General features: G+C 38.1%; 1 protein-coding gene across 1 annotated transcript in view; it reads right to left on the reverse strand.

The window, feature by feature from the left end:
• The window catches only part of LOC115210865 (sprouty-related, EVH1 domain-containing protein 2), a 190,565-nt gene extending 180,445 nt beyond the window's left edge, over positions 1 to 10,120 (reverse strand). Inside the window, exon 1 of the mRNA XM_029779626.2 lies at positions 9,840 to 10,120. Coding sequence (XP_029635486.1) covers positions 9,840 to 9,859 — 20 coding nt within the window. The 5' untranslated portion in view covers positions 9,860 to 10,120. The remainder of the gene's footprint in view (positions 1 to 9,839) is intronic.
• Between the last annotated feature and the right edge of the window lie 5,093 nt (positions 10,121 to 15,213).

Raw genomic sequence — 15,213 nt, forward strand, 5'->3', positions numbered from 1 at the left:
GACGGTGACACACACCTCTTTTTTCACGTCATATTAAGTAGCCCAAACGTAGTTTTCTTATGATCTCACAAAGTCACCCGTTGAATAATATATATTTATTGATGCTTTCTTGTCGTCGTCGTTACCTCTAATTACTCTACTGTGTCACACACACACACACACACACACACACACACACACACACACACACACACACACAAATAAATACTTCGATTTCTTCAGGTGACAAACATCACGACTGTGACGTTCTAGTTGTAAGTTGACACCGACTTCCTGTGACCGACTTCATGGAAGGTTCAACTCAAGAAGCAGAGAAAAATGAGTGGTGGGTTACATACATACTGCTAAAACATTCGCCACTTTTATTTAAAATTACACTCCGCCATCTTAAATAGAGGGAAGGCCCATTTATACAGCAAGAAGACGATGTGGTTGCGGCTGAATTCTCTTTCATTAAAAGGTCAGCTTGATCAAGGTTGATGTGAAATTAGAAAACAATAAAAACTACGACAATATGATACATGATTGCTTTTCCCTGACTGCGTAACAATAAATGCTCTTATTACACGATGTATTGCAGCGATCCAGAACACAAAACAAACTGCATTAGATGAAGAACTTAGTCGACAAGTGAGGTCCTCAGTAATGAATGTGTCATGAGATGATAGAAAAATTGAAGTTTCGAGCGAATTTCTTCGTCGGGGAAAAAGCAAACCTTGGACTGACAAAGCATTCGCCATCATCCAAAAGTTTTCTACTGTGGAATGTGTGCAACAGACTGATCTAAACTACTCCGAGTACCACCACCACCACTACCACGTCACAACAACAGGAACCAGATCTTGATCCAGCATGTAGTGTCTCTTAAATTAGAATATATTTATTGCTCAACATAGAATCCGCATGTGTGCGAACTAGGGAAATGAAAAAAAAATCTAACTAGGGCAACGGCCAACCAGCCAGCCAGCCAGCCAACCTAGCACCTGAACTAACATCATTAATGCTTCGTACCGAAACTTTTTCTACCACACCCCTTATTGCTCGCGATCTTTCTCAGTAATCACTCCCCGTATCACATTACTGGAAACGCTCTCGGTCAATTGCCAAGTTTATGGTTATACACACACATTTAACGAAACAGCAAAGAGTAAATATGAATCTATAGAATAAATATTCTTGTTCTGACGACTAAAAAAACACCTTGTCTGTAAGTAACCATACATATATACACCTTCCAGCATTTCTGGTTATTGGTAGAAATGTTTGTTGGAAATTATTTCATCGAATTATATAAAAAAAAAATGTAACTAGTATTTTAGTTATTTCCATGCCTTTTTCTTAATTGGTTTAAAAGGTTTTGACAACTTCCAGTCGGAAAGTTGTCTCCACATATCGACAAACTACCGCTCCCTTCTCTCCTGTCCTTATCCAACAGTTAAAATGTCTTGTAAGGAATTAACTTGACGTTGTTGCCAAGAATGTGGATCAAACAAATCCAAAGACGAAGTCTTCGGCAACACAATAACGGTATTAAAAAAGTATAATAACGCTCTGAACACCCAGTGAACAACAAAACAAGTCTTTGGACAATCAATCACTCACCATTTGTTCTGTTTTGTCTGCACACTTTTCTGTTGGTGGATGAGGAAAGGGTAGTGATAACCTATCTTAATGTTAATAGTAAAAAAATAAAAATACAAGGAGTAAAATCCCCAAAATTCGAAGATTCACATTTTTTACCGCGATGGAGTGGGATTATAGTGTTGTGGCACGTATACCTTTCCCGAAAATCATTAATGGACTGAGGTGGCTTGATGAATAGACATATAACAAAAGTAATAGCAACATCAACGAGTTAACACGGTAGCGAGCCTCTGGAAATGATAGAGATAAGAGCTGAATTTCTTACAACCACAGCCCACTATTTTGAACAGGTTTAACACATTGGCCCAAGGTACACGGTCTCAGCATTGAAAAAAAAAAAGAAAAAAAAAGGCACGATGTCGTAGCTGGAGTTTCTTTTGATCATTCGACTGAACTAGAGTTAAAGAACAAAAGCAACAACTACAACAACAAAAGCAAACAATAAGCAGTCAAGCTATTCGTTCGTGTCGACTGAATAGGCAGAGCAAATATAATAATAAGAATAATAATACATAAAAGGACCCTAAAAGAATAAGGAGCCAAGTGTAAGAGGAAGGGAGCAGAAACAGTTTGAAAGAAAAGAATAGCCATATCGACTTACATTTCTCAAACATCACAATCATATATTAACACATACGAAGCAAATACACATACGCGCACGCAGTTAGTTTTCTTAAGTAGGACAAGACGCATAAACACCAAACCAAAATAAAGGCCTCAACGCTACGAATGCCATAATGAACTCTGTTGAAGAGCGAAACAAACTACACTTGTAAAAATTATTACACATACTCAGTTGCACATATGATGTATTCCATTCTACTGAGCTGTTTTCGCTTCACTGTTGGCTGAAGCCTCGACGTTTTCATGTTGGCTAAACAGTCTCCGTTGGCCAATTGCGGATTGGGTGGTATGCTACAATGGTCGAGTGATTAATTCACCCGGCCACACTCCAAATCGCCTGCAGATCAATAACGAGTAGCTCGGAGAAACGATTTGTCAAGTTTCAGCTTTTAATTTTATATATATATATAAAATGTTGAGTGTATAGGGATAGAATTCTTCTGAGGGGTAACTCCACGAATATTATCAGACGGAGACAGGTTCATCATCAATATTTTTTTTCCTTTTTAATTTTACAGTTGGTCGTACAATATAATTATTTGGTTACAATGACTGACATGTGTTTCTGTTGCACAAAGTATGTGCAGTTGCACATGCAGCCCAGCATAATCTTCAGTGCACCTACATTCAGGGACCTTCAGCAAGAGGGGTTCGAAGCGAATTGAGCTAATTTATTTACATGTGGCTAGTTTAAGATACCAAGTGAAGCGATGGGGGATATGTTGAAATCTGGTATGGCTGTAAAATTTATATCTAGGGTGACCTCTACATAACACCAGTACAGAGCAGGACTATATAGATAATAGTGGTGAAAGATCTCCGTCGTTCAGCGATGAGGATTCACTTGTTCGATCAACTGAATAAGCTGCTCCTGAATTAACCCGTTAGTAGCTGTGTATTCTAGGTACTGTGTGCAACAAGATTGTTCTTTTTGAATTACTGGCACAATCTACCTAACGGGCTTCTATGCTGTTTCTGTCTACCTAATTTTACTCACAAAGTGTCGACCAGAGAGGCTATATAAATTTACATTTAGCCAAAATGCTACAGTAGGATCGAACCTGAACATTGTGCTTGCGAAGCGAACTTCGTAGCTATTCGACTCAAAAGCACCTACATAAACACATGCACGCATACGCGTGCGCGGGTATGTGCGTATGTGTGTGTGGAGAGAGAGAGAGAGAGAGAGAGAGAGAGAGAGAGAGAGAGAGAGAGAGAGAGAAGAAAGAGAGATAGAGAAAGGAGAGTGAAGATATATGCAATCACCGAAATGATGAGGTCCTTACATTGTTGCCCAACCTGCTCTGAATAGCAACAGAAACTCCCTCAAATCATAACTAGTCTAAAAATAGGGGATTCAAAGAATAATCTAGGTATCTAAGTAATCTAAGTATATCTAAAAGGACGATGCGATCACAGCTGAAATACCTTTTATCGATCCACTACGAGTCGCCTTTTATCACGGGTTTGCTCGGGGTTAAACAACAACAACAACCCTGAGACGTCGAGTATTCTGTGTTCGTCACAGAATGCGTATTATATACACATTCTCGCCTCATTTATGACCGGATGTGTGCCTGTGTATGGGTATGTATAAGTATATAGGGTGAAGCCACTCATACGTACTAAGATACACAATGTGTATGTGTGTGTTTGTGCGATGATCTAGTACAGACAAACTAAAACGGTTCTCACCTTACGTTAACAACACCTACAAGCAAACATATTGAAAGAAAATATTTTCAATACGTGTGTGTATGTGTGTAATATTGTTAATAAACGTGAGACAAATGCAATGTACTCAATACATTTAGCACAATTTCTACATGTATGAAAATCCAAGATATGGCACTGTTGCTATATTACTCGCGTCAATCGCCTTCCAATCACGCCAACTCATGACTATCTGCTAACACGAAATTCTGAGAAACATTAGCGAGATATCTCAGATTATATATATATATATATATATATATATATATATTATATATATATATATATATATATATAAGAGAAAAATGACAGCGTGTAAATTTTATATACTGTACATAAACACACTGCACAAACATTCAAAATAGTCACACATGATCTGAAACATACATACACGTACGTACGCACGCATGCACCTATGTATGTATGTATGTATGTATACATGCAAAGAAATTCGAAAAAAGTCATAAAGTAAAAAAAAAAAAAAAAAAAAAAAAAAAAAAAACGGGGTAAAAACCGAAGTCTCGAAATCTCGGCATCATGCTAACAATTTTCAGCGGAATGCCAAGTGTGAACAAAATTAACGCACAAAATCACATGTCTTGCGTATCGAATTTTCTCTCATTTCTGCGATGTCGCTTTTCATTTCACGGATAATTTTAACTTGAAATGTGTGTTTATTACATATAGCATATAAGGCATGCATATTTTCTTCATATGGGTTTATTTGAGATTCACCCTTTCTGTTTAAATTTATTTCAAGACATTGGTTGTAGCCTCAGCTGATTTCTAATTAGTCGTTGAGCACTAAATTGTTCCTTGTGACATTTGTGTGTGTGTGCGTGCGCAAGAGCGTATGTGGAAGTGATGTTTCAATATAGCAAAAGTCTAATGACCGAAACCAGTAAAGAACAAACGGTTGTGTGCGCGAGTATCTAACGTACACAAATAGATAGATAGATAGATCGTGTGATGAGATAGAATTTTGTAAGGGATCTAATGAGTATGAAGACTCAGTCAACGGCACGCTGAGTCTGTGCGCGCGCGTGCATATGCGTGTGTATACATTCGTAAGAGCATGGTATGCAGGCATGGCCAAGTGGTTAAGAAGTTCGCATCAAAATCACGAGGTTCCTGTTTCCATCAATTTGCGCGACAATTATTGTTAACTAGCATTTTATTATAAGCCTCGAGTGAAACGGGGCAGACGGTAACTGTGCAGAAGCCTGCTTTATGAACCGTACTTGTAATTCAAAGGTTCAAGCATATCACATTCGCTAATTCTGCGCGAGTATTACATTAAGGTTTACATGTGTTTTGCGAAATATTCTATTAACGCTAAATCAACGAGTAGGCATTCAGCTGATTGAACAATTGTAATACTCATCGTCGAAACCGACGAAAATCTATTTACTTTTTTATTATTCGCATGGGTAGTGTAACGTCTACGCATGTCAATATATCTCACGTGCAAACATGCGTGAATATGTGTGTGTGTGTGTGGTTGTGTATAAGAAGACTGTCTAAATGCAAGGTGTGTGTATGCACATCATGCTACACTACGTCATTTACATACCGCGCAGTTTTCGACTGGCAACAGTTACTGAAAACATAACACGCGCATACATTAAATACATACATATACACATACGCACGCGCACATACACACACACACACATACACACACAAACCTTTACAATTTATCCAGGCAATACACCCCATTATGGACGACTATTTCATAAATACATGAATATCGTCTGTCACATAGGGTTTCAAACTAAATCACGTTACAATACAATACCTACTCATGCATGAATATTAAAACACAAACAATAAAATTGTAAAGTATATCTAGGAAAATAATCTCGCCTTAAGCACTGAAGACTAACAAACTCTTGACCTCAGTTTCTGTTGGACTTAAGTCACTCTTTCTCTCCCTGCACACACACACTTGAACAGTGTACCTAAGACTATGTAGGCATCCAGATCTGTGATCAGCTGCTGACCCTCCTCTACATAGATCAAGTGTGACCCACATCGAAGCGCAGCTCATATATCTAGAGCAGAGCGACAACACACACATGGAGTTTTCATGGACCAGAGCGGAGATGGTTTATATATTTGTTGAACATCAAGGGAAGCGTGGAAGGCAAAGGTGCATGGAAAGGCTACAGAAATTTCTAAGCTGGAAATCTGGTTAGAGTACTTGCAACAGAGTGAACATCCAAGGTCCAGATGGTGCCCTAAACAGGGCGGAGCGAAGCTCCAAGTCAGTCCTGAACAGGGACATACTGAGCAAAGGCATTCAAGCTGCCACCGTCCCACGGTGTTCTACGTTCTATGACAACGTGATCCAATGTATCCTTTTCCATTTTTAAGAAAATGGAAGATTTGGCTTCTACTTCTAGGACGTCGAACGACCTCTCGTATAGCTTGGCTGCCCACAGTTTCCATACAAACTGATGTCCACACTGAACATCTACCACATACATCTATGTCACCATGCACCTCGAAAGGTCGCGAGCGCTGACAGCATCCCCCACTCCATCAACCCACACACACGTCACCCTCCTTTCAGCAATTTATGAAAACAGAAAAAAATTCCAACTATAAAACAAAAGGCGAGTCTATAAGCACCAAAGCAGGTTCTACTCGTGTGACACTTAGCTGACCTGAAAGATTCACACATAGAGGGAGGAAGAGAGAGGTTTAAGAAGAATGTAACAAGAAATACTAGTTCAGAATGTCTAAGATCTTGTCAACTCTATACTCTTCTTCACAGTGGAAGCTCACTACTCACACACACACACACATTTGAAACTAATCATTCATTATCACTATTCAGTATTTGAAGCTATGTGCGACAAAAATATGAGTACACACACGTATATAAATGTGTGTGCGTGCCACAACAACTGATCTAAGCCTTACGGACTATATATATATATATATAATAATATATATATATATATATATATATATATATATATATATATATATATATATATATATATAATTCAGCTTCTTGAGTGTGAAGAATGTGCACGGGCGTTTACACTCGTGTGCAGACACACATCCACATCGACTGTGGGTGTGAACTGATTAGGATTTGAGGCAACCATCCCCTCAAAACATCTACCGTCGTGGATATGCCACCTGATCGTCTGATAGTGTCATTTGTTCCCTAACTTCCCATCTTTGAGCGTTAAGATTTGCCCTTCGTTGGCTTTAATGTAAAACTGAATTCGGAGCTAAGCACCGGCTTGATTGAGCTATTGTCGTGTCTTATGGTGGTGACATCATTCTCTCATAGATTTACACAGATTCTATTATACGCGCGCACGCACACACACACACACACACACACATATATATATATATATGTGTGTGTGTGTGTGTGTGTGTGTGTGTGTGTGTATGTGTATCTATGTTGGTGCGTGAAAGTGTGTGTGAACTGAACCTAGGTTTTCTCACACTCAAGCTAAGTTTCGTCTGTAACAAAATGTGTTGCTATACACACAAAACTAGAGGCTAACTTCTTTATCCGCCCGACCAACCAGCCAGCCAGCCATCCGTCCACACCCCACTCTCTCCAACTATTCATCAAGCTGTATAGTTTAGAAGCTTTTCGCTGAGCCCCTTCCCTCTAAATAGATATTTTACATACATACAAACATACATATGTGTGTATGTATATGGGTATATTTTTAGTAGTCATGCATGAATACGGTATATGTGAATAAGTTTATACAACGCATACAGATTAATTAGTACTTTTGCGTTTAATTTTTTATCCAGTCGTGTGGGCCGTGCTCCAGTCTGGACTTGACCATGTTCAATAACACGATAGAAACAAAACAGAATTCACACAAAAGTATGTAGAATTTGAAAAGCGTCTTTACACACACACAAACATTAAGAGAGAGAGAGAGGGGGGGAGAAAGAGAGAGATAGAGGGAGGGGGAGAGAGAGAAAGAAATAATTGTCGGTAAGCTTTACAATTAGGAAAATAATTATAAACGATGACAGCAGCAACAACTGTTAGAAGTTACTGAAAAAAATAATTAAAATGGGAGGTAAAACACACACACACACAAACTCACACATAATGTCCGTGGAAATTGCTAAGACATTCACCCTGCTCATATATCATATAGACCAAAGACATTGATTACATAGGTTTAAATGGTGCCATAACAGATTGGTTTTTGAGTGGGTGGGGCTGTGGGTAGGTTTAGGTGAACAGTGGGGGAGACTGATAAATAGGGAGTAGGGTGAGTGGATAACTGGTTGAATGGAGTAGTGCGAGATAGATAGATAGATAAATAGATAGATAGATAGAAAGAGAGAGAGAGAGAGAGAGAGAGAGAGAGGAGAATGAACGTTAAATAGAGTTTGAGAGAGAGTGTGTGTGTGTGTGTGTGTCAATGGACACGTATGTGGGCGTACAGACAGCTGGATGGATGGATAGCGAGATAGTTAGATAGTGAAAGAGATAGATGGATGAAAGACAATTGGATTGGTGGATGCTGAGAGAGAGAGAGAGAGAGAGAGAGAGAGAGAGAGAGAGAGAGAGAGAAAGAGACAGTATATTATATGTATGAAATAGAACAAATGTGTGTTAACGAAGAGCAGCTTAAAAGAGAAAATAAACTGAGTAGGCAACTTGATGGACATACCACATATGAACAATAAAAAAAGAACCGGTTTTGAAGGGTCACAAGTCTCGAACGAACGTTTTCAGATATGCCAGTTTGTGTGTACATATATATTTGCATACACACACACCACACACACACACACACACACATCAGTGTTGTGTGGATGTATGTGTGTGTATATATATGTATGAGTGTATAAACACATATAGTTGCACCCGCACACTATATATATATCCCATCATTTTGGTAATCACCAGATCACGTTTCCTGTCTTCCAGACACACGTACTAAATGTGAATGTATGAGAGTAAATTCTGTAAACGATTGCTAGTATTAGAAAAAGTGTGAAATTAATGTGTGTGTGACCGTTTTATCTGTATGTATATGTGTGTGTTTGTGTGACGACGTGTATACGTCTATTTGTATGTCTCCTGTATATAAGTTATTATCTACATGTTTCGGGTAACGTCGCCGTCGTTCAAATGTTTGAGAGCGCGCAACAATGGGACCGAGAGCAATTGAATGGATATTTAACAAGTTTCTAACAGAAATGGATTTGATTCATAGAAATATTCTAGTCGACGATCAAATTCGTCCGTCTTTTGCTCCCACCTTCCTTTTCTCCTTAATTTCTTCTCTCTCCCTTATACATATGCATCTACTCTCATACACAGACATTATTTCGATTCACAATCCAACTTTCACACACACAAACACATTTTCTTATAAATTTTCCGCTTTTATTTATTTCATTCTGTCTTTTTCTCTCGTTCTCCACACTAACACACACACACATGTACACACCCATATATATATATGTATATATATACACCATTTCCGTTCTTCTTCTGGCTTTTTTCTCACACACGCACACTTTATGTATGTGTGTGTGTGTACATACACTTTTTATCTTATTCGTTTCCTTTTTCTTCTTTCACTCATACTTTTCTTTTTCTACTCTATACTTCTCTCAATCAGAGAAAAACGCACAAAACAAAATTTTTTTCTATATAATTCCACACACATCTGACTAGTGTCTTTTCTTTTTTTTCTCCCCCACCTCTCTCGTTCTTCCAATCACACACATCTTACAATCACATATATGCCTACACGCACACTAACACATGACTTCAAACACCGAGTTAATGATAAACACATGTACTTAATGAAAAAGAAACAAGAAAGAATAGTTTTACTTACTTTCTATCTATATCACTCATCTTCACCTCACAATAAAAGATATCAACATTTTGGTTAATGTTGTCCACTGGCACTTCCTAAGGTACAAAAGTATTCCGTCTGTTTTTTGTTTTGTTGGAGTTGTATTTGTATGTATGTATGTATACTTGTGTGGATGTGTTTGTGAGGATATATATATATATGTATATATATATATATGTATATATAATTACAAAATAATATATATATACTATTTACTTTAATTGTAGTGATTATTTCCCATTTAAATATATACATATTATACATGTATATACACACAAATATATATATATATATATATATATATATATATATATATATATATATACGCGTACAGGTATGTAAAATACAAAATATAAGGTTATCCTTATTATTATTATTATTAATTACTTTTTTTTAGACATTCATCCACCTTTATGAAATTGCAGGATGGTATATATGTGGTAATGTGGCTACTTCCTCCAAATCCTGTGTAAATTTAATTCCATTTTCACGCGTGTATATTCCAGCTTTTTTTCTTTTTTCTCATTTTTAAACACTCGACACACTTGTATATGAATGTATGATGTACATGTATATATCAGTATGTTTGTTTCTGCGCGTGTATATGTATATGTGTGTGCGTGTGTGTTGTTTATTGTGTAATGAATGTATTATTAGTTGTGTCATACAAATATAGTTTGTTTGTGTGTGTGTGTGTATGTCAGTGATGAGAATGTAATTCGAAATGTGTATATGTGGTATGTGTTTGTGTGTGTGTATGTATATATATATGTGTGTGTGTAGATTTGTGTATAAACTTAGTGTATGTGTGTCTTCGTGTGTAAGCTGTATAATATAAATAGTTCCTTGGAAACGAAATTTGTATTTACTCAAAAGAATTAATTTTCCTGGTTCCACTTGAAGCTTATCTTCGACGTAAAATGGTAAAACTCATTAGATTTCGGTGTACAAGTTTTTTTTCCATTTATTTTTCCAAATGACATTCCACAACTGCGCCTGTCCATTACATATATACTTTAATATCCATATACACACACACTGACACACACACACATACACACACGCATATATGTATGTATGTGTATATATTTTGTTTGTTCACAAGTGATTATGTGTACGTGCTTGTGTATGTGTGTGTGTGTTTATGTGTGTCTATAGAATTCAAAGTAAGATTTGGTTTTTGTTGAAATATGTATGTAAATATATACACACATATAAATTTGTATATAATAGTTATAACTTTTCCAACCGGTGGTGCGGTTTTGATATTTTCCTATATAAACTTAGTATTCATACATTTTAGAAACACACACAGAGGGGTACGTATGGTTGTATATATGTGTGTATGTGTGTGTGCGTCTGTGTGTGTGCGTGCGTGCGTGTGTGTGTGTGCGTGTGTGTGTGTGTGCGTGTGTGTGTGTGTGTGTGTGTAATGTCGTCAGCAAGATGTCTTGAAGACGTCTTCTTTCCGTGGTGTTCGGTTTGTAAATGTGTGTGCCACTCACGTCAAACTAAGCCGAGTGAGGGTCTGGCAACTGAATGAGAGAGGAAATCAGTCTTGCCACTCAGATTGTAAGGGGAGCAGGAAGAGATAGAACAAGATAGAGAGGAGATGGCAGAGAGTGTAAACAGTGAGCCACAGTGAGAGAAAGAGAAGGAATACAGTGAGATAGAGAGAGAGAAGGAGGAAAGAGAAAGAGCTTACATATGCATACACGCACTTACAAATACATAGACGTATGAAGAAAAGAGAGAAAGACAGAGATAAGAATATGCGAGAGATAGAGAGAAAGATAAAAAGCAACAGGGGAGGAGAAAGAGTAAATAAAGTAGATGCTACAGGCAGGAGTGATAGACACAGGAAGGGCTAGAGAGGAAAATAAAAAGTAGTAGGTTGGAGGAAAGAAGGGGAGGCAACGTTTAGCCAAGCAAGGAAAAGGCGAAAGAGAAGGGAGGGAATTGTTGTGACCGAGGCAACAGAAATGAGTTGGAGTAGAAGATTTTAAAACAGTTTTCAGAATATATTTGAGCTACAGTAACACAGAGAGAGGGAGAGAGAGAGAGATGACGTGAAATGGAAGTGAAGGGCAGAAAGAAGGAGGAATTTAAGAAAGCTAAAAAGAGAGTAAGATAAAGAAGTGAGAAAATTAAGAAAAGTATTTAGATAGATAAATGAATAAAGAGAGAGAGAGAGAGAGAATAGTAAAGCAAATTAGAATTAAGTAAAGTTAGAAAGAGAGAGAGAATGAATGTGTGTGTTTATGTGTGTGTGTGTGTGTGTGTGTGTGGTGTGTGTGTGTGTGTGTGTGTGTGTGATACAGAGGAAGAAGAATTAGGAAGAATAAGAAAGTGAGGCTGTGATAGAGAGGAAACAAAAATGATTGAGAGAAAGGAGAAGAGTTTGAAAAAATAAAAAACGATATATAAAAAAGTGAACAAATATGAGAGGCGGGAGATCAGTTAAAAAAGTGAATGAGGAATAGAAAGAGCCAGGAAAATGATTAGAAGTCGGAGGAATGGTGTGAGGAAGTGCGAGTATTAATGAAGAAGTGACTAGGTGAATGGCAACCGACAGGGAAGATGCGTGTGTGTGTGAACGTTTCTAGTTATGTCTGTATGTAATGGAAACTGTTTTCGAATGAGGGGGAGGAAAGTGGGTTGAAGGGGGAGCGTGAGAAGGAGGAGGAGGAAGAAGCGTCGATATGTATATTTATGTATGTGTATTTATGCGTGTATGTATGTGTGTGTGTGTGTGCGTGCGTATATATACACATGAATCGAACTGGTGACAGCATTTTTTTACGACTGCGTACCAACAGAGCAGAACAGTGGTAAAGTGACTATATGTATGTGTGTGTGTGTGTGTGTGTGCTTCCCAACCACATAGTTCCAGGTTCAGTCCCACAGTGCGGCACATTTGGCAAGTGTCATCTACTATAGCCCCGGGCCGACCAAGGCTTTTGTGAGTGGATTTGATAGACGGAAACTGAAAGAAGCCCGTAGTACGTATGTATGTATGTATGGATGGAATGGATGTGTGTGTGTGTCTTCCCACCACACCGCTTGACAACCGTGTTTGGTGTGTTTACATCCCTATAACTAGCGGTTTGGCATCAGAAACCGATAGAAATAAGTTACTAGCTTATGAAAGTCCTGGGGTCGATTTGTTCGCTAAAACCATGCAAAGCGGTGCCTCAGTGCGACCGAATTAAATGACGGAAATAAGTAAAATACACGATACATATAGATATTACATATACACACGTGTGTGCATCTCTATATCTATACCACACACATATATACACAAACAAATATATAGATATGTGTTGTATGTATGTAATGTGTATGTATGTAGTATGTATGTTATGTATGTATGAATGTATGTATGTATGTATGTATGTCTGTATGTATGTATGTATATGTATGTATGTATGTATGTACGTATGTATGTATGTTATATATGAGTGTGGGTGTATTTGTGAGACCGCACGCGCGTGCGCATGCTTGATGTTCGTTTGGATAGAAAACACAGATTGTTGGAAATAAGTGTTTGTATTCACATCTAACCGGTTTCATATCTAAATGCGTATGTGTATGTTTGTGGAATGAGTGAGTGAGTGAGTGAGTGAGTGAGAGAGAGAGAAAGAGAGAGAGAAAGAGAAGGGCGAAAGAGAGAAACACATGACCTCCACTTACAAACCACTGTATCTATCTATCTGTCCATATATATATACAAAACACATTTACACGGACATACGAACTGGCACACTTAGACGCACATTCACATATACAGAGAGAGAGAGAGAGAAGGTAGATATCGACAAAGCGTGGTGCGGTTTCGAGTAGTGGGAGGATCCAAAACTTCAAGTCATTACTATGGTCATAGGTTTAACCTTGTCCTGGACACTAAACAATTTACATGCATTGGTAACTAAACAAGAACTGTGTTTGTGTGGTGTGTGTGTGTGTGGTGTGTGTGTGTGTGTGTGTGTGTGTGTGTGTGTGTGTGTGTGTGCTTCCCAACCACATAGTTCCAGGTTCAGTCCCACAGTGCGGCACATTTGGCAAGTGTCATCTACTATAGCCCCGGGCCGACCAAGGCTTTTGTGAGTGGATTTGATAGACGGAAACTGAAAGAAGCCCGTAGTACGTATGTATGTATGTATGGATGGATGGATGTGTGTGTGTGTCTTCCACCACCGCTTGACAACCGGTGTTGGTGTGTTTACATCCCTATAACTTAGCGGTTTGGCATCAGAAACCGATAGAATAAGTACTAAGCTTATGAAAGTCCTGGGGTCGATTTGTTCGGCTAAAACCATGCAAAGCGGTGCCTCAGTGCGACCGAATTAAATGACGGAAATAAGTAAAATATACAAGATACATATAGATATTACATATACACACGTGTGTGCATCTCTATATCTATACACACACACATATATACACAAACAAATATATAGATATGTGTTGTATGTATGTATGTATGTATGTATGTATGTATGTATGTATGTATGAATGTATGTATGTATGTATGTATGTATGTATGTATGTATGTATGTATGTATGTATGTACGTATGTATGTATGTATATATGAGTGTGGGTGTATTTGTGAGACCGCACGCGCGTGCGCATGCTTGATGTTCGTTTGGATAGAAAGCACAGATTGTTGGAAATAAGTGTTTGTATTCACATCTAACCGGTTTCATATCTAAATGCGTATGTGTATGTTTGTGGAATGAGTGAGTGAGTGAGTGAGTGAGTGAGAGAGAGAGAAAGAGAGAGAGAAAGAGAAAGGCGAAGAGAGAAAAAACCATGACCTCCACTTAAACCACTGTATCTATCTATCTGTCCATATATATATACAAAACACATTTACCACGGACATACGAACTGGCACACTTAGACGCACATTCACATATACAGAGAGAGAGAGAGAGAAGGTAGATATCGACAAAGCGTGGTGCGGTTTCGAGTAGTGGGAGGATCCAAAACTTCAAGTAATTACTATGGTCATAGGTTTAACCTGTCCTGGACACTAAACAAAGTTACTATGCATTGGTAACTAAACAAGAACTGTGTGTGTGTGTGTGTGTGTGTGTGTGTGTGTGTGTGTGTGTGTGTGTGTGTGTGTGTGTGTGTGTGTGTGTGCGCGCGCGTGCGCGTGTTGTATTTATCCCACGCACTTGTACGATTCGGTCAAATTACCTTATGCAATGATCAAAGACAGTTCGGGCCAACGAGCGTCTCTCTACATGCTTGCTCAAAATAGCAGCCAAAATCTTCTTCATATTACACTACAATGATTTGAAAAAGAAGACATTTAACAATATGTCCAAAAACAAAGTAGGG

Source organism: Octopus sinensis, linkage group LG4 (assembly GCF_006345805.1).
Source record: "Octopus sinensis linkage group LG4, ASM634580v1, whole genome shotgun sequence".
Taxonomy (NCBI): domain Eukaryota; kingdom Metazoa; phylum Mollusca; class Cephalopoda; order Octopoda; family Octopodidae; genus Octopus; species Octopus sinensis.